General features: G+C 35.0%; 1 protein-coding gene across 2 annotated transcripts in view; it reads left to right on the top strand.

Annotated features, from left to right (window-relative positions):
- LOC149410161 (sodium- and chloride-dependent transporter XTRP3) overlaps nt 1-19,388 on the top strand; it is a 150,358-nt gene that overhangs the window by 103,764 nt on the left and 27,206 nt on the right. For both annotated transcript variants that reach the window (XM_089648610.1, XM_089648609.1), the window contains exons 3-7: nt 2,034-2,266; nt 8,808-9,029; nt 10,329-10,439; nt 11,276-11,517; nt 12,781-12,928. In XM_089648610.1, the coding sequence (XP_089504736.1) occupies nt 2,034-2,266; nt 8,808-9,029; nt 10,329-10,439; nt 11,276-11,517; nt 12,781-12,928 (956 nt within the window). The remainder of the gene's footprint in view (nt 1-2,033; nt 2,267-8,807; nt 9,030-10,328; nt 10,440-11,275; nt 11,518-12,780; nt 12,929-19,388) is intronic.

Raw genomic sequence — 19,388 nt, 5'->3', positions numbered from 1 at the left:
AACGTTGACTTTTGGCTTACGTTAGTAATATAAGTAGTTCAGCTTTTGTTAGTGACAATTTTATTTTAATTAAAAATAATAATTAACTAAAATCTATTAAACAACCCGGAAATTTGTTTATTTTTTGCGATGGCTACTCAGCTATTCAATTAATTTTGTGGGTAACAATAACTCACCTCACCTCATACTTTGACTTTGACAGGTCTTATACAAACCTAGAATAATGTAGTTCAACTTTTGTTACACTGGTATATATTTCTTTTGAATTATGCGTTGTCTTACTGCACTTATATTATATCTGCATCAATTGCAATAGTGTTCTTGTTTACACATAAATGTTTATTTATTTATTTATTACCGGACATCGTCCAAATTACAAAATAATAACACGAATAAAGTAAAATGAAAAATACAGGAGTAGACAAAAGTACATGAAAGCAAAGACATAATATGGTAAATATAATATAAGAAAATAAAGTAACAAGTCGAATCAAGTCAAGAATACGCCGTGGGTCAGGACCACAGGACACTTATAATATTCCGTCACTTGTTTAGCGACTGGCAAAAATCATTTAGACTTATTCCAAAAAAGTTAAGGTTTTGACTTGAGTTGACCAGTCTACACATTCTGGACAATGGTGAATAATATCCATAATTTGTCGAATGATGGTTGAGGAAGAGCAGTTCATTATTTCTGAGTCTTTGCGAGGGGATATTGAAGGGAATGAGTTGCAGTAGAGTAGGTGAATCAATAATACCATTTATAATTTTGAAGAAGCAAATGAGGTCATTTCTTTCCCGACGGACTTCCAAAGGAGAGAGGTTTAGAGTTAGTTCAATTTCATCATATGAGTATTTGCCTTTTTCTAAACCTAGCCTCCTAACAATCCCTCGAACCGATGTTGAATAATAATAATTTTAGTTAATTATTCAATTTATTGCTATTATTATCATGTTTACCACTGTACGCTTGTAATTCGTTTATCACTGTATTGTAAAAGCCAATATATGACGTTTGAATAAATATATCATATTTCACCTATTTGCATAGCTAATCCATTCTAGCTAAACCCACAACCAAACAAAACAAAGATGACACAGTAATTATTGTTGCATTATCTGCATTGATTGGCGCCAATCTCCATTAGCCATCGCGGTTTCCTTGGCCATGTCAATTGATTGATGTAACGCAGTAATTGACCCGCGTTAAACAACAACAAATGCATTAGTGGAAGTATTATTGCAGTCGCATGTGACAAAAACCTCGATCTCTTTGATTAATAAAAATAGATCGCAGTTATGTCACAGACATAGATAAGATATATAAGGGAGATGGGTCATAAACCGTGAACTATTATTATGAGATACACCAATATCATTCATCCATACTGTTCTGCAAATTGTTCTGCAAAAATTGTACGAACCGAACGCATAACTTCCATTGGTGCCGCTGTTTGGCGCCATGGCGACAATCGGAAAACTACCATATTCCATATCCCCTTTGTTTCTATAATACCGGTTACAACTAGGTATTTAGCACGATCGATCGATAATGTCGGTAACTTGTCACCGTTCTCGAGCACGACTGCAGATCGGTAACGTACAAACAACATTTCACGTCAAATAGATTAAGAACACTTGGTTGTTGTGAATTATTATTTATTTGTGGCGATCTGCATGCATTATCGGGAACGATGACATGTTACCGACGTCATCTATAAAACCTTTATCGATCGACCGTTCTAGATACCTGAACCAAATCAAACTTTTACCTGTGATTGTGAGCATATTTGGAGTGCAAAATATAGATGGCATTTTGGTCTAGAACATGTCAAAACAATACGTTAGGTTAGGTTAGGTTTGTTAGGTTAGTTTGAGTTAGGTAAGGTGTGTTTTTGTTATTCACTTTTCCTCACTTTTCTTCAATGTTCCGTTATGTCAATCTTCTGTTTTGTCATTGTCATATTCTGTAAATGTTATATATGTTTCCAGTGTTCTGTTTTTCATGAAACCCTTTTTCTGTTTGTCGCCAGGTGCCTTCCTGATACCATTCGTGTTCATGCTGATCCTGGAGGGTATCCCCCTCTTCCTGATTGAGATTGCCATCGGCCAGAAGATGCGGCTTGGTGCGTTGGGCGTGTGGAACACCATCCACCCTTGGCTGGGGGGCATCGGGATCAGCAGCTGTGTGGTCACCCTGTTCGTGGCACTCTACTACAACGTCATCATAACCTGGGTCTTCTTCTACCTCTTCAACAGTCTGCAGGTATATCATTTATCCTATCCTATTTATCCGAACATTCCTCGCCATCATAACTAAATTATGGCGTCCCACAGGGATCGGTTCTGTCTTCACCGTTAAAATGCCTCTAAATGCTTCCTTTATTTTATCTATACCTACTAACGTCATAATCACCTGGTATTCTTATAATAATTAACATATAGATTACTCCTTTCGATTGACTAACATTGTGCACAAATATTACGGATTCTATCGTTGCAAAATAGAAACGGATATGATTTGTGAGAAAAATGATAGGGTTGAACGCTCTTAGTTGGCAAGAAATCCGCAATATCAAAGTTAAGTTATAAAAATCGTAATTGAATTGTGGTGGCCCACAGGGATCGGTTCTGACTCCACCGTTAATGTGGTTTACTGTGCACCAATACATTGTTACGCGGATGATATATTTTTGTATAAATTATTATTATGTAAGCAAGTTTCAATAAAGAAATGCTTTTTATCGTGGACATTGTATATGTCCATGTAGCGTGTAAGGGGCACATAAATTCACGTGTAATTCTAAAAGGAAACATCAAACACATAAGTTAGATGTTTTATGTAAGGCGCAGGCCACCTTTTAATTAAAACTCGGGTGACACGTGTTGCCCCGAAAAAACTCATCAAAAGTTATGTCCAATCTCACCCAACTCAGAAACCGGCTGAAATGAAAACATAACTCACCACTGAACATGTTAGTGTCCCTGGAACATGATAATGAAAGATCGCCGGAATATATTTGATATTAAAACCCAAACCATCGCCATTGAGTCGCAGGGGTAGGCAGATAGCTAGGTTCGCTGTAAAATGTGTCTTGGCTTTCATTTCTTGCTTAATTCGCGTTCATACATCGTCTTCAATAGATAACAAAACTAAATTATTTTAGACGCTAAGTAGTGGAAAAAAATGAGGACGCTGCAATCATTAAAATTGCTATAAATACCAACACCATGGGTTGAACTTTAAAAGCCCCATGGTCCAAGTGGATGATTTAGAACCATTGATTAGAACCACACAGGAAGCCCGAGGAAAATAATTTCCCTCAGGGCCTATGTCATATTTGGGGATGCGTTATGGAGGATCTTTTTTAGGTAAGGAAGAAGTGGAGGTTCTGGAAAGGAAATAGGCAGAGGGGTGGACTGTGTATCATACTGTGGGTCAGTGTGTCTAGGAATTACGGACGTATGACTTCATCACTCCCAAGGTGGTCAAGAGAGTCCTTTTGATGAGGTCAAATGATCTACCTCAGCCAGTTTATCCCGATCCGGCCCGCCACGCTGGTGGGCAGATGCACCCGCCGCCAAGACCTAGACAAACCTAACCCAATGAACCCGGACACAAAACGAAGCCAATCGCTTAGGGTGACCTACGGCAAAGTCGTTGGTTATCCAATAAATGGTTCCTCTCAAATCGGATACACTATGTAAACACGGTATTATGAAAATAATGGTAGGGACTTTCCGCAAGGAGATGTTATCATAACATTCATTGAGGAAATATAATTTTTGAACTTTCGTTATTTTTAACCAAAAATATATGTTGAAGAAACCGGAAAAACAGACAGGTATAAAAACAGATATGTCATTGTCCTTACATTTGAATGTAGTTAAAATGAATAATGTATTATTGGATAATTTAATTCAAAATCGGTGTAAAAACCAGTGTTGTCGTTGTAATTAATGTAAAAAAAAAGAGTTCAATTTAATTTAATTTAAATATTTTATTTTCAAACAGTACCTACTCCACATAAATCTCTTATTATTTTCTTCTCTGCATCAGACGCGGCCCGTGACTGTAATTACCAGCAGTGCATTTCACTTTTAAAATGTACCTAGTCTGTAATTTAGGTGGAGCAAATTAATGAATGGGAACACCGACTGAAATTCATTATATCTTCTAAGTTATATTGTAAAATAACTGATTAAATAATACAAAATTATCTTGAAAATAAAGGACACTCAATTCATCGTTGAAAATATAGCGAAACCGTTTGATTTCACCGCGAACGAGTTCCAATGTGTTAATGTTTATGCGTTAACATTGAACATTAGTATTTCTAAGCGAATCCATTCCAAACGCATTGGATTACGCGTGATCAAAGTGATGCAAAATTCACTCGCCGTCAAAGCACTTCGATAATGCACGGATGGGTTATGTATCTGCACTGCTCTAACACGTAATTTGACGTTAATAGTGTAATCTGTCTCGCTCATGTCACCGTTTCGGCTACTTCGGGCTGTCTCGATGCCGCCCGATGCTGTTTTAGTAGTATGGTAAAAGTTGGTTCTGTGCATATTGGGGTATGCACGACCGCTTGCTCCTGCGCGGGATTTTTTTACTAGAAGATAGCTCAAATAATGACCTGACGGGAATTAGGAATTTCTTACATCGATCACTGGGGCACAGATGTGGTTGTAATTTGTTATGTGGAGATTGAAGACAAGCAGTGCAATGCACAAATGCACGTACCAAGGAACCGCCTCTGCTCTGCATCACTCTTTGGGCACTACTCCGGACTGTTTAAATAACTGCCGAATATTTTTGTAGACGCCTTATTCACTTAAGTCGTTCTGATTCCAACTCTATTTTAGAGAATTCTTTAGGTCAAATTCGACCGTAGGTCCGACCAATACACCAGGGCCGCGCGTCGTGTATTTTTGTAGACGTCTTCTTCACTTACGTCGTTCTGATTCCAACTCTATTTTAGAGAATTCTTTAGGTCAAATTCGACCGTAGGTCCGACCAATACACCAGGGCCGCGCGTCGTATATTTTTGTAGACGTCTTCTTCACTTACGTCGTTCTGATTCCAACTCTATTTTAGAGAATTCTTTAGGTCAAATTCGACCGTAGGTCCGACCAATACACCAGGGCCGCGCGTCGTATATTTTTGTAGACGTCTTCTTCACTTACGTCGTTCTGATTCCAACTCTATTTTAGAGAATTCTTTAGGTCAAATTCGACCGTAGGTCCGACCAATACACCAAGGCCGCGCGTCGTATATTTTTGTAGACGTCTTCTTCGCTTACGTCGTTCTGATTCCAACTCTATTTTAGAGAATTCTTTAGGTTAAATTCGACCGTAGGTCCGACCAATACACCAGGGCCGCGCGTCGTATATTTTTGTAGACGTCTTCTTCACTTACGTCGTTAAGATACCGACTTTGTTTTAGTGTTTTGTGTCGTCTTACAGGGTGTAGTATAATTTATTTCAGAATCGGTTCAACTAAGTGTTGGCCACTGCAATCAATTTTTCTCAGTTCCATTTAAAAATAATATTTATTTTACTGTCAAATATTACTCCTTATAAATCATCACATATTATTTTCTTCTTAATCTGCATTACTCATGGTGAATAATATTATTGCTTGGCTGTAGACGGTTTGGGCACTAGTCCAGAGTGTTTTAGTAACTGTAAAATATTTTTGACGGAAAGACGCTTTAATCATTGATCATAATTATTACTTGGCCCATGTTTTAATAGTATAACTTGCACTAACTGTAACTGTAAAGGTTATGCTAAATTTACACTGATTTCGATCAGGAAATGACGTATTAAATCAATATCTCAGTTCAAAAGTTTAACAAGTTAAACAATTACAGTTTTATTTTATTTTATTATCTTTAGAAAATCGACACTTGAATTTCATATATTTTTTTTAAATTATACTAAAAATACAACCGATTGTAGATTTCTACTTTGTGATAAAAATGTACAGGAGATGTATATAAGATCAAACGAAAAATTGAGTATGAGGAAATGCTTATCGAGAATACCAATATCTACCAGTTCCAAAATGTAACAAGTGGTAATATGTGCCTATTTTAGAATTACAGTTTTTTTATTTTTTTTTATTTTTTTATTTATTATAAATTTTTAAAGATACAAGTTTTATGCAGTCCCACAAAGCTGTCACACATGAAGGCTTGTCTGTAGGTTCTACAAATAATATATATAAACATTTTTAATTTTTAATACATGTATGACACAAAATTATACAATAAACAATATCACAAAATAATATATCTCAAAGTACCTACCTATATACAAATTATTTAGGCAGGTACGTTGAGATGTTCAGGAATACATCAATAATAAAGTTCAGAGATACATTGATTCGTCGCTTATTAGCCAACGCTTAGTGTTTTTGGGGCAGGGTCTCTCATTATTCTGAGGTTTAAAAGAATTATTAAATTTATTGAAAATCTCTGGTATTAAATATTTAAGCGTTCGGCTTCCATACTTATTTGTTACTCTTGGAATAATGAGGCCCTTATTTTCAGTGAATCTTGTTGTGTGATTATGCACCGGTTGCTTTTTATATTTGCTATCTCCCTCATTATCCATTATAATAATGTACCAAAGAAGACCCTTTATTGGAAGTAGGCCCTCAGAACCATACAGTAGTTTTAGATTACTTCTTTGTCTGTAAATATTCGGTGGTACAATTTTTTTTATTATAGCAATTTGTAAGTTTTGTATATATTTAATATAAATATTGCTTGAGTGCCCCCAAGTTCGTATGCCATATCTGAGTATGGATTCGACCATAGAAAAATAAATTATTTTAAGAGTACAATGAGGCAAAACAAATTTCAGTTTATAAAAATTACTTGCAAAAGATCGGAGCTGGTTACAGATTTTAGCCACTTGTTTATCCCATTTAAATTTATTGTCTACTATTAGTCCCAGATAAGTATATATTATATAACGTATATTCGTTAGTAAAGTCAATTGTTTCACAGTGGCAAATATTTTCAATTTTTCTATGAATACATTCAGAATTATGAGCAATTATTTTGGGTATATTCCATATTCCCAGGCTTGGTGATTTTACATACATACATTTTGTTTTTTTAACATTAATAATTAAACCAACATCATGAGCCCATTTAAGTAGCTCGTTAAAGTCACTTTGCAATTGTTGAATAGCTATGATAGGATTTTCATTGGATACTACAAGTGCAGTATCGTCAGCAAAAATGAATCTAAAGGCCTTTTTAAAGAGTATTGACATAACAATAACATATATAATGTACAATTTTGGACCTAAAATTGATCCTTGCGGTACTCCTGATTTAATATGTCTTCCTTTACTCATATCATTTAAAATCTTTACGTTCATTTTACTATTAGTTAAGTTAATAATAATTCTTTAGCATTGTTAGTTATTTTTTTAATAATTACCAAATTCACACAATTTACTAAATGCGCCATACGCTATCTCAGAAATGTCAAAATTAATTTTTATTACTAACTAAGAATTTTATTAAAAAACCTACTAAAATTAGAAATTCTACTGTACTATAAATCTCGTTTAGTTATTATCTAAGAACTATGCTTTATGAGTTGTTACACTTTCGAACTGTCAATTATATTATGATATTGAGGGATATAGGCTCTTAGGTTATTATTTAGTAATTGGATTTAGAGCACAGCATGTTTTTTAAAGACTCTGAGATATTTTTGAATCAAATCATAAAATTATAAGAAATTTCCATACAATTTAACTCAATCGTTTAATGACAATGTCACCAATGTTGCCAAAATAATCTTTAATCGGAACATTTCTATGTAGGTACTTTCTGCCTCTTTTTCTACTCGGCTTCTAATACAAGTTAAAAAATAATATAGTGAGAAATATCTCCAAAGTGCTATCTAGTCAGCACCTCCGTAGAACACTAGTATAAATATATTTGCACCAAGTAAATATTATTATTATTATTAAATACAGGGTTTTCCAATAAGAGGTGTTATTTTGATATTCGATCGTAAAAGATCAATGGTTTCGTTGCTTGTGTGGCACGTAGCGCCGTCTTGTTGAAAGTAAACGTTGTCCAGATCAATACCATCCAATTCTGGCCATAAAAAATCATTGATCATCTCTCGATAGCGCAATCCATTCACCGTAACTGTTGCTCCAGCCTAATTTTCGAAAAGGTATGGTCCAATGACTTCGCCGGACCATAAACCGCACCAAACAGTCACACGTTGAGGATAGAGAGGCTTTTCAACAATAACTCTTGGGTTTTCCGAGCCCCAGATGCGACAATTTTGTTTGTTGACGAAGCCACCGAGGTGGAAATGGGCCTCATCACTCAAGATGATTTGCATTTTATTCACTCAAGTGAATCAAATGCAAATAATTTTAATGCGTTGTTGAAGCGTGTATCGTTCCATTTTTATTAATGGCGTAGTTTCTACTTGTCAAATGTCAAAAAATGACAGCTTCAAAAGTAACATCTACCGAAATAGCGGGCTATTCTAAATAACAACTCTTATTGGAAAACCCTGTATCTAAAAACGAAGAGATTTCTAACAACCAATCTTAACTGAGTACGTATTATTAGACATTTAAATTTAATTTATATATTACTGGTACTTCGTGACTTCCAAATCTACGTGATGGCACGAAAACAGTTTGCAGAGTTTTTCCGCACTGCAGTCATAGCGATAGGGGCACCAGAAGGAGAAATACAAAATCTCTCCTTAAAAATTATAATGAACCATTTTTCTTTTGTCCATAGTCTCCTCTTCCTTGGTCCTCGTGCCCAATGCTGAACGGCACTCCCATCGCTGAGTGCGTTAAGTCCTCGGAGACAGCCTATTTCTGGTACCGCACAACGCTGGACGCAGCGCCCTCCATGGACGAGCCTGGGGGTCTTAAGTGGTGGATCGTCCTCTGCCTGCTGCTAAGCTGGACCGTCGTCTTCTTCATCGTGATGAAGGGCATCCAGAGCAGCGGGAAGGTAAAATTAATAAACAAACATACAGACTTACATACAAATAGATAAGAGATACGTGTACAAATTGATAAACCGACAAACTGACATATCGACCAACCAAACACCTCAGATTATTCCAAAGATGATATGAGCCCTAAGGTAAATGATTTTCTTGTATTTAAAAAATGTATATTTACAAATCATTCTGTCTGGTACGTACTTCTTCTGCCGAATCCCCCAACGGAGAAACACGGCTGGTGCAATCATGTGTAGTGCAGCTCTGAGGCGGTGAAAAGAGTTACTACTCATTTTATTCTAAAGCATATAGGTATGCCCGTTTACTCCCGTGATTAGAATTACATTACAGTTGAGTGTACTGAAGTTTAAGCATTTTTTTGAATTTCCCAATGAATTAGGATTTTAACAAAGAAAAAGGAGTTAAATTTTACGCTATAATTATTTAGTAATAACAAATGTAAAAGAGTCAAAATCTTTTATTAAACCAGTTTTTAAAAAGGAGAGGTACCAAGGAAAGTCCCCTCAGGAACGTATAAAAATAAAAATTGGACAGTAACTGATAACTTCGTATTGTATTGGTAATTTTTTTAACAGTAACCCCACACAGAAGGCTCTGAGGAAAATAATTTCCCTCAGGACCTATGTAATATTTGGGGATGCTGTGCGGAGGGTCTTTTTAGGGAGAGGAAGTTCTGGGAAGGAAAAAGGCATGAGGGGTGGGTAAGAATCTAAGGATCAGTGTGTCCAGGAGTGACGTATAAATATATCCCTCCTGCTGCGGCGCAAGTCGATGGTATGATATCCAATAAATGGTTCCCGGGGCGGCAGTGCTCAAACCCGCTTCCAAAATTAGAACCCACTGAACAGATTAGCCCAAAAAATGTGATCTATACCGATTTAAAGAAAACTGATCAGCTTACAATAAGACCTCATTAAAGCATCTCTCCAGGTTTTTACCCTCAAATATTAAAGCAGTATCGTCTGCGAAACTAACATGACGATGTTACCTGAAATGTCTAAATTATACAAATCATCAATGTAGATTAAAAACAATGTTGGTCTAAGCACACTACCTTGCGGAACCCTAAAAGAGATTGGTTTACTTTTGCTTAAATGATTATTCATCTCTACTTTAATCACTTAGACATACCTATACCTTTTAACTCTTAGGCCCTAGACTAGCCAGTGAAATTGATGATCCTCTCAAGAAAGAATTTCGGTAGGTGATAGTTTATCCCTTAAGCGTTAGAGCCATATTAAATAATCATTTTTATGTTTTGATCCCATTTTTTTGTTTGTTTGCAGGTGGTCTATTTCACGTCTCTGTTCCCCTACCTGGTGTTGACCATCTTCTTTATACGTGGAATCACCCTGAAAGGCGCTGGTGCGGGACTGATGCACATGTATACGCCTAAGGTTAGTTAAATTCATCCAACTTCTTGGTATCTTTAGTGGGTATTAATAACACCCATTGAACATATTATGTTATTAAGTTTGTTATTTATCTTTGTTCCCCCAAATGGACTTTTACAATTAGTAAAGAAAGAAGGTAATCTAATATCAAAAACAAACAATCTAAGAGAATTATATTAACGTTCATTTGCTTCTTACCCACTGTGCACTATGTCATCGATATTATTAGAGTTACAAAGTTATATTAAAACAGTCAATAATAATGGTCAAATGTATGTAGCCCCGTATTGTTAAAAAATCACCTCAAGGACGCTTTAGAATGAATGAATCTACAGAAAACGGCAAAAGAGGGTTACAATTAAGGAGTTACAGATAATGAAAATGAAACAGAACAAGACCCAGAAAAATAAAACAAGATAAGGTTCTTAACTGGGAATCGAACCCAGGATCTCTGTCTTTCCGGGACAGCGTCTTTAACCACTTGACCGTTGGGACCTAATTTGTGTTATCTCATCCTGGGTTCGATTCGCAGTTTATTTTTATTATTTATAATATAATATTAATTACATTTTATGATTTTGACTGTCCAACTAGGAAGGATTTCCGTTTCAGGACAGTCAGTTGAGACTGTTATCGTTGTTATTTTTACGTGTCTTGATCTGTTTCACGTTTTGTTTAGATTCATTAGTATTATCTTCTTCTTCAATGATATATTACATTGTAATGAGTATAACCTTCAAAAGGTATTGAATTTTTAATTGATTAATAAACGCAAATAACCTCATTTAGATGATGTAAATTAGAACGTACAAAATGTAACAATAACATATTGTGTCCAGGTCGAGAAGCTGCTGAACCCCACTGTGTGGCTCGACGCAGCCACTCAGGTGTTCTACTCCTTCGGGCTGGCCTTCGGGTCGCTGATCGCTTTCGGCTCCTACAACACGCCTAAGAACAATTGCGTGCGAGACGTCATCCTCGTCAGCTTCTGCAACGCATTCACCGCCATCTACGCCAGTGTGGTCATCTTCGCCATCCTCGGCTTCAAGGCCTCTGTCAATGTGGAGAAATGCATCGAAGTGTGAGTCGAATCTTTATATATCTTTTATAAAGCTTTTTGTTTATAGTCATTTTTAAAGTGTCATAACTGCTCCCAACCGTCTGGAACCAGTGAGGCTATGGCATCCCCATTCAGGGTAGGTTGTGAGTGGGGGATACCTTGCCATTCAGATGCGGTCACCAAACACGACTAAAGCAGTTTCAAGAATGGTGGTCTTACATCAGAACGATACTGAGAGTATCTTCCACTCTGGAACGTGCTGCAAATACACCTAATATATATTATTTTTGGGGTATTTTCTCAAACTATGAATACCGTTAAAAATGTATGGAAGATTTGGAAGGTCACCTAAGAAATTCTAAAAATATAGTACTATAGGGTTCATATGTCTTATACTGATTTATAAATGTGGAAATTCTAACTATACAATTGTAAATGTTCTCCAAAATGCCCTGGAAAGAATCTCAGACTTGTGATGTCCCGAAAGAAACCATTCATCTGTTCTGAATGCAATTACTAATGTTATCCAAATTGACCCTGGTAATAAATTACATCTTTGCGATTCTTTCAAGGATAAAGAAACCATCCTGTCACTTCGAATGCAATCAACAATGTTCTCAAAATTTATTTTGACATCATCGCCATTCCATTGTAAGAATATTATGTACTAAAAACACAATTTGGCTGTCCTGAAACGGGAATCCTTCACAGTTGGACAGTCAAAGGTTCATTTTGTTTTGTATTGTTTGTAATTTATATATGATTATCGTACTAAAATGTTTAATTTTCATTCATAATTATTGATTTCAAAAACGATCTAAAACCGCACATTCCGAAACGGTTCCAACTGGCTAAAACGTTATTATGACATAGAAAACGCCAATATCTGGTAAAACGGCTGTTACCAACGTCGCGGCCGAATTCACGAATAAAAACGAACATAATATATTTAAATATTTTCCTTTCGAACCGTCTTTGAACGCTTACTTCTTCTTCTTCTTCGATGGCGCTACAGCCCATATCGAGCTTTGGCCTCCTGCAACAGTCGCCTCCAACTCCTCCTGTCTTCAGCGGCTGACTTCCAGTTTGTCACCTGGAGAAGCTGTGCTGCATCCCCTCTTACCTCATCTTCCCACCTCAGTCTGGGTCTTCCCACTTTTCTCTTTCCACCTGGGTGACCAGTCAGAATTCTTTGAACGCTTACTACGGGGCCTTAATTCCGACTTTGCTTTAGGGTGTTTAGGGTATTGGTTTCAGATTATTATAATATAGTGATGTTTGCAGGAACATGGGCAAGATGTTCGACCATCACGTGCTCCCCGCCCGGAACGTGACTCCCGAGGTGTACGAGACGGCTCTGTCCACATTGGACAACAGCACCTTCTATTCCATGGGGTTGGAGATCTGCAGTCTGTCCAGGGAGCTAGATGAGGTCAGTCTGTCGTCTCATTACTCATTTACTTCACCCATGGTCTGCTATATAACCCACAGTATCTAAATATATATAATCTATATCAGTGTTTTCCAAGTTTTTTTACTCCTTCGTGACCCGAAAACACCCGGGCGAAAAAAATCTTATTTATAGTGTCACTGCAAAATGCTGTATTTTCCATAATACTATTTTAACCCTATCATATATCCGCGTTATTGTTTCCACATATATAAAATATGTAATGCTTGAAAATACCTCAAATAATTATTTGAAAATTTTTGGTATTTTTTTTTTTTTTTTTTTAGAAATTAGATATGTTAATTTGGATTAACATTGGATGTCAGAGGGTATTTTTTAAATAGTAAGATAAAATAAACAACACAAATGTAATACAAATAACTGTTTCATGTCAAAAACGCACATTTACAATGTAGTGATAACTAAAATTCATTCAGAAAAATAGAAAAAATCTAGGATAATAAATCTTTAAAAATTCGCCACACTAGTCGAAAACATGTCCGTCACTACACGTGTTAATTTGAATGAACATTGAAATTCATTTACAAAATTCTGGCAAATGACTGTGAAAAGTGAATTGAACTGATGTTATTATTATGAAACACATCTTAATGCGTTAAAATATTTGTAATTCGAGTAGAAAATATTGATAGCTCACCTTAAATTAAGTAATCAATGACGGCAGAAATTCGATGAAATTCACAATTTTATATCAAAATATTTATCGTTGTTTTGGCGGGAATAAGGATTTCAACCGAGCGAAAAAAATGGAAGCCACAGAAAAGATTACAAGCTATAAGAAAACAAAAATATAACTATTCTAAATCGCTACCGTTACGGTAAAAAAATTCACAAAGTTCATGTTAATTTGAATTAACACTGGGGCTGAAAGGGTTAAGCAAAGTGTCTATGTATTGGTTGGATATAAAATAATTATTATTTATATTTACAAATGCCTTATTGGGCTTTTACATATATGTGTACTTAACATGATATACTGCATGATACAGAGACGCAGGAGTTTAATAAAGTTTAGATAACTAAATTTAAATACAAATCTTTAACAAATTAATACATCACATGTCTATGACTTTGTAAATAACAAAGAATGCTAATTTATTATTGACTAGCTGACGTGTCCCGGCGTTGCTAGATTTTTCTCTACTTTCAATAAATATAATATCTATGTTTTATATATATAAACATTCCGTGAGAAATTCTCTTAATGATACTGAAAACCTTATCAAACTCTGTTGCATAGTTTAGAAGAACTAAGCGCACAAACAGACAGACGCGGATAGTGAATTGTTTTGTTCTGGTCAAATTATTCGTATTCCTGCTAAAACGGGACTGTAGGCTTTTAACAAATGTATCAGTAAAACACTAGTGTGTCCGAACATGTGTTTGTAAAAATTCTAATATTATCGCATTTCGTCATTATACATCAGGAAAAAAGCAGCTGCATGAACACGTACCGATATTTTATTAGGAAATGTCTTGCCAACACGTTTTTCACAGGATTTGAATAAATCCTTTTAGGTTTTGAATTACAAACATTACACAAATGTACTGTTTTATTCTGAATGGTTGACTAATTTTAAAAACTTAATTGTCGAAACAGAGGTCGAGCGATTTTTGGCATATTGTGGCAATAAACGGTGAAATTTAAGGCGAAGCTTAATGCTAAATCACTATTTTGATTAATCTTTATAACAAATTGGTGTACATTATGAATACCAAAAAATATGCTTAAGATAAATTGAAGGTTTTCATATCGTTTCGCTTGAGTAGAATACAAATAAAATAATAAATTACTCAATAAAAAATATAAATGCAAACTACTAAAAAAAATTTTTTTTCAATAGAAATGTATGAACGCGTAAAAAACTACTTTTAAAAAATGCAGTTTTATAGCTAAGATTATCTTTGACAGTTTCACTTGATTAACTTTTTTGCTTTCTTATAAAATTATTTACAAAATAAATAAAAGCCAGTTTTGTGCTTGAAATCAAACGTTTCCAGACTCCGTTTGTCAAGCGATTGTAATGCCTATACCAAGAATACACACATTTTTGGCTTGTAGCTTCTTCTTAAGGCCCCGTAGTAGGCGTTCAAAGGTGGTTAAAAGGGAGATATGTAAATACGAATTTAAGAGGGAGCGCGCTAATATTAAAAAACGATAATAATCAAAAGAAAATTGTGAAAATATTTAATAAAACACGACTCGCTTGAAATAGAGCAAAAGTCACTTGACAAATGCTTTTGTAGAATTTAATTATACACTGTGATTTTTTTCATGTCTATAACATGTTTAATAACAGAACAAAACGTGTTTTTAATAATTTTCGGAGCTTACTTTGCGATTTTTTTCTATCTAGGGAATTTCAAATAATTACCGTTTTGACATAACAAATGTATAGATAACACATATTTTCTTAGAACTTAAAAACTTAAAGAGAAACTATATATACATCGGTAGAAACCATCTTTGAACGCTTACTACGGGGCCTTAAGAGGAACGTCAGCGCGGCTTTGATTTGTGGCTAAAATACTTGACAAAACTGAATAATTATTTTTCAAATCTAATGGCATATTATATATCTTGTACGGATATGTGCTACATTTATTTATACAATATAGGCCATCACAGATGTCAATTTTTCATGATTATAGAGGCATAATACAGAGTTTTCCAATAAGAGGTGTTATTTTGATATTCAAAGAAATATGCCATTTTTTAATATAAATGAACGAATGTTTATTTCATTATAAAGAAGAAGGTATGCCGTTAATAGTGAAAAATAAAATCAGTCAAATGATCACCACGACCACGCCTACAGGACCATATCCTTTTCATGAAATTTTCCATAACCAAATCGCAAAGTGGCTGCCTTATGTCCTCGATAGCCTCACAAATTCCATCTTTGAAGTCTTGAATCGACGCTGGGCTGTTGGCGTAGACCTACTCTTTCACGTGGCCCCAAAGGAAGAAGTCGCAAGGTGTTAAATCACAAGATCTCGGTGGTCAATCGTGATCACCTCTTCGAGAGATAACACGGTCCGGAAACTTTTCCCGTAAAAGATCAATGGTTTTGTTGCTTGTGTGGCACGTAGCGCCGTCTTGTTGAAAGTAAACGTTGTCCAGATCAATTCCATCCAAAATCATTTGATGGCTGGAATTAAATACACATAACACCTTTTATGTGAAAACCCTATATAATAATTTAAGTAAAATTAATAATAATAATTTAAAAATATGTATTAAGTGTAATAGCATTTTCCCTATATTAGTATATGGCTTCGATGTTGTTCGCATAAACTTCAAAGGAACTTTTTCAATAAATTTCTCCGATTTAGGTTCAAAACAACATTTCTAAGTACCTATTTTATTTTATTCAATACATTTATTGATGAAAGCATATTGAATGCTACCGAAATAGAAAATAATTTTGCCTATGAAAACAAAATTATTTACGAAAGTCAAACAACATTCTCGGGTTACGAATAACCTCACAATATTTAAATGATCTCATACTACCATCACAGTAAGCGGAAAATGTTGCCTGTGTTGTGATGGAGGACTTAGCCAGCCGAGAAACTATATACACTACGCCTGGGTGGGACCCAAACGCGATGTCAACTCAGCCATCGACCGGTCTTTGTATTGTATTTACTTAGCAGCACTGGTATTAATGCGTTAATACGATATACCTATTTATACTTAGTAGGACTTGAACAAATGCGTTAATACGATATACCTATTTATACTTAGTAGGACTTGAACAAATGCGTTAATACGATATACCTATTTATACTTAGTAGGACTTGAACAAATGCGTTAATAAGATATACCTATTTATACTTAGTAGGACTTGAACAAATGCGTTAATGAGATATAGGTACCTATTTTTACTTGATAGGACTTAGACAAAAGCGTTAATACGATATACATATTTATATTATTTCTAGCGCAGATAGATATGTAATAGAAATAAAAGGATATACAAGTGAACGCCGATCTTAAATAGGTAGAGTCAATGGTAGACCTATGGTCAATGGTAGGTAGTTTGGCCGTGCACTGCACGGATTTCCCGAAAATCTTCATACATAAAACAGAATTTTCGAAAAAAAAACACGTTTTCGCGTACAACAACATCAATAATGACATTTTTTGTAGTATTAGCGCATTGTGCAACTAAAATTCACGAGCCGCCACTGACCAAAGGTAATGGTAATGGGGAAGGGAAAGATATGGGAAAGAGGAAGGTGGTAGGTACTTACCTACCTGACTATTTAGAAGCGGAACGTTTAGATTCTGGATGGCGATCTTAAATCCAAACCCAAATGAGAAATAAATAGCATTACCAATAAATTACTTTAATAACCATAACGTTGTTTCAATATGGTGTTGTTTACTTCTTGTATAATTAGAAACATGTACATTTAATGTAATTTTAATTAAATCTGACGCTCTGGCAGTAGGTACTTGCTAGATATTTATTTTACTTGGTCCAAAATAGAACGACTCAACAGATAAAACAATTCCATTGTTTATATTTACTTCAAACGTCGGAGCCACTTACGAGAATGTTTGATTTTGCTTGAAGAAACATGTTATTCGTTATATATATATACAACACTACCGCAGGCTAAAAAATCACGGGATAATCTGTAATCTTGACAAATCAGTTCAAAATTTTAATAATAACACTTTAATTCAAAGCAAATTTGAGTTCAATGAACCAGATTTCACACAGGACTAACGCACGCACAGATAACCGAAATATTTCATTCCAATTCCAATTTGACGGCCGGCATAGTCCAGTGGTAACGCATTGGACTGCCATTCCGAAGGTCGCGGGTTCGAACCCGGCGTGCGCAAATAAATTTTATTTGATTAATTTGTGTTATTTCACAATTAATTAATTAAAAAATAATATATAGTATATTTGCGGCACGTTCCAGAGTGGAAGATACTACCAGTATCGCCCTGGTGTAAGACCACCATTCAGAATTGAAACGTTGCTCCAAATGGCTTTAGCCGTGTTTAGTGACTAGATCTGAATAGCCAGGTACTTCCTTACCTTCCTCTTTCCCTTCCCCACTTACCTTCAGCCTCACAACATCCCCCAATTGGGGATGCCATAGTCTCACTGGCTCCAGACGGGAGCAGTTGGGACTCTTGTGAGGTATTCACTATAAAAAAAAAAAAATTAAAAAAATCAATTTTTACAGTTGGCGATTCATAATTTTCAAAGTTTGCATTTTTCAATGGCCGCCAAAACGATCGAAATCTGGCGGGGTACGTGTGACGTCATACGTACTTCGTTTTTGTCAGTTAGCAGTAAAGTCAATTCCACTCGGGTTGATATGAAATCGACAAATCCCATTTTAAATATTTAGCAAGATTTCCACAAAACATGAATTCTTTTGAAATAATTTGTATACCGCAGTGGCGACCCGTGTGCGAGGCTATGTAGCGGTGTAAGTTCCGACAGAACCCGCCGACCAATCACAGAGCGTTTAAGTCTCCGACGGTTTCAATCGTTTTTAAATGACAATTTATTTATTCTACGTATAATTTCCGTATAAAAATAAATAATACTTCTTTTTACCCTAAAGACTCCAAAACTTCTGGACCGATTTGGCTGAAAATTTCAAAATCTGACAGGAGTTTTTAGAAAGCAGTTTGAATCATAGAAGAAGTCGAGTCTTTTTAGGAAAAGCAATGAGGAATAAGTCCCCAAGTAAAAATGGTTTCAAATTTCTTCATAACATCGCGGAATGTATAAATACTCACAGAATTATGCAACAGTCAGAATATAATAATCTCTTTTAAACCACGATATTTTTCACACAAGTTCCGTATGTTTGAATAATCCAATGTCACTTTTATTAGGTTTAAGACATTCACATTGAGCACATATGGGTTTAAAGCTCGAGTTTTGAAAAGCATAATATGTATTAATTAAATGTGGGTTTAAAACTCGAGTTGTGAAAAGCATAAATTAATTATATATGGGTTTAAAGCTCGAGTTTTGAAAAGCATAATATGTATTAATTAAATGTGGGTTTAAAACTCGAGCTTTTAAAAGCATAATATGTTTTGATTAAATATGGGTTTAAAACTCGAGTTTTGAAAAGCATAAATTAATTAAATATGGGTTTAAAGCTCGAGTTTTGAAAAGCATAATATGTTTTGATTAAATATGGGTTTAAAACTCGAGTTTTGAAAAGTATAATATGTATTAAGAAAATATGGGTTTAAAGCTCGAGTTTTGAAAAGCATAATATGTTTTGATTAAATATGGGTTTAAAACTCGAGTTTTGAAAAGCATAAATTAATTAAATATGGGTTAAATGCTCGAGTTTTGAAAAGCATAATATGTTTTGATTAAATATGGGTTTAAAACTCGAGTTTTTAAAGCATAATATGTATTAA

Source organism: Hesperophylax consimilis, chromosome 28, assembly GCF_061612785.1.
Source record: "Hesperophylax consimilis isolate HC1 chromosome 28, BYU_Hcon_1.0, whole genome shotgun sequence".
In the NCBI taxonomy this organism is placed as follows: Eukaryota; Metazoa; Arthropoda; class Insecta; order Trichoptera; family Limnephilidae; genus Hesperophylax; species Hesperophylax consimilis.
Note: the sequence above shows the minus strand (reverse complement) of the source record. Positions and strands in the feature narration are given on the sequence as shown.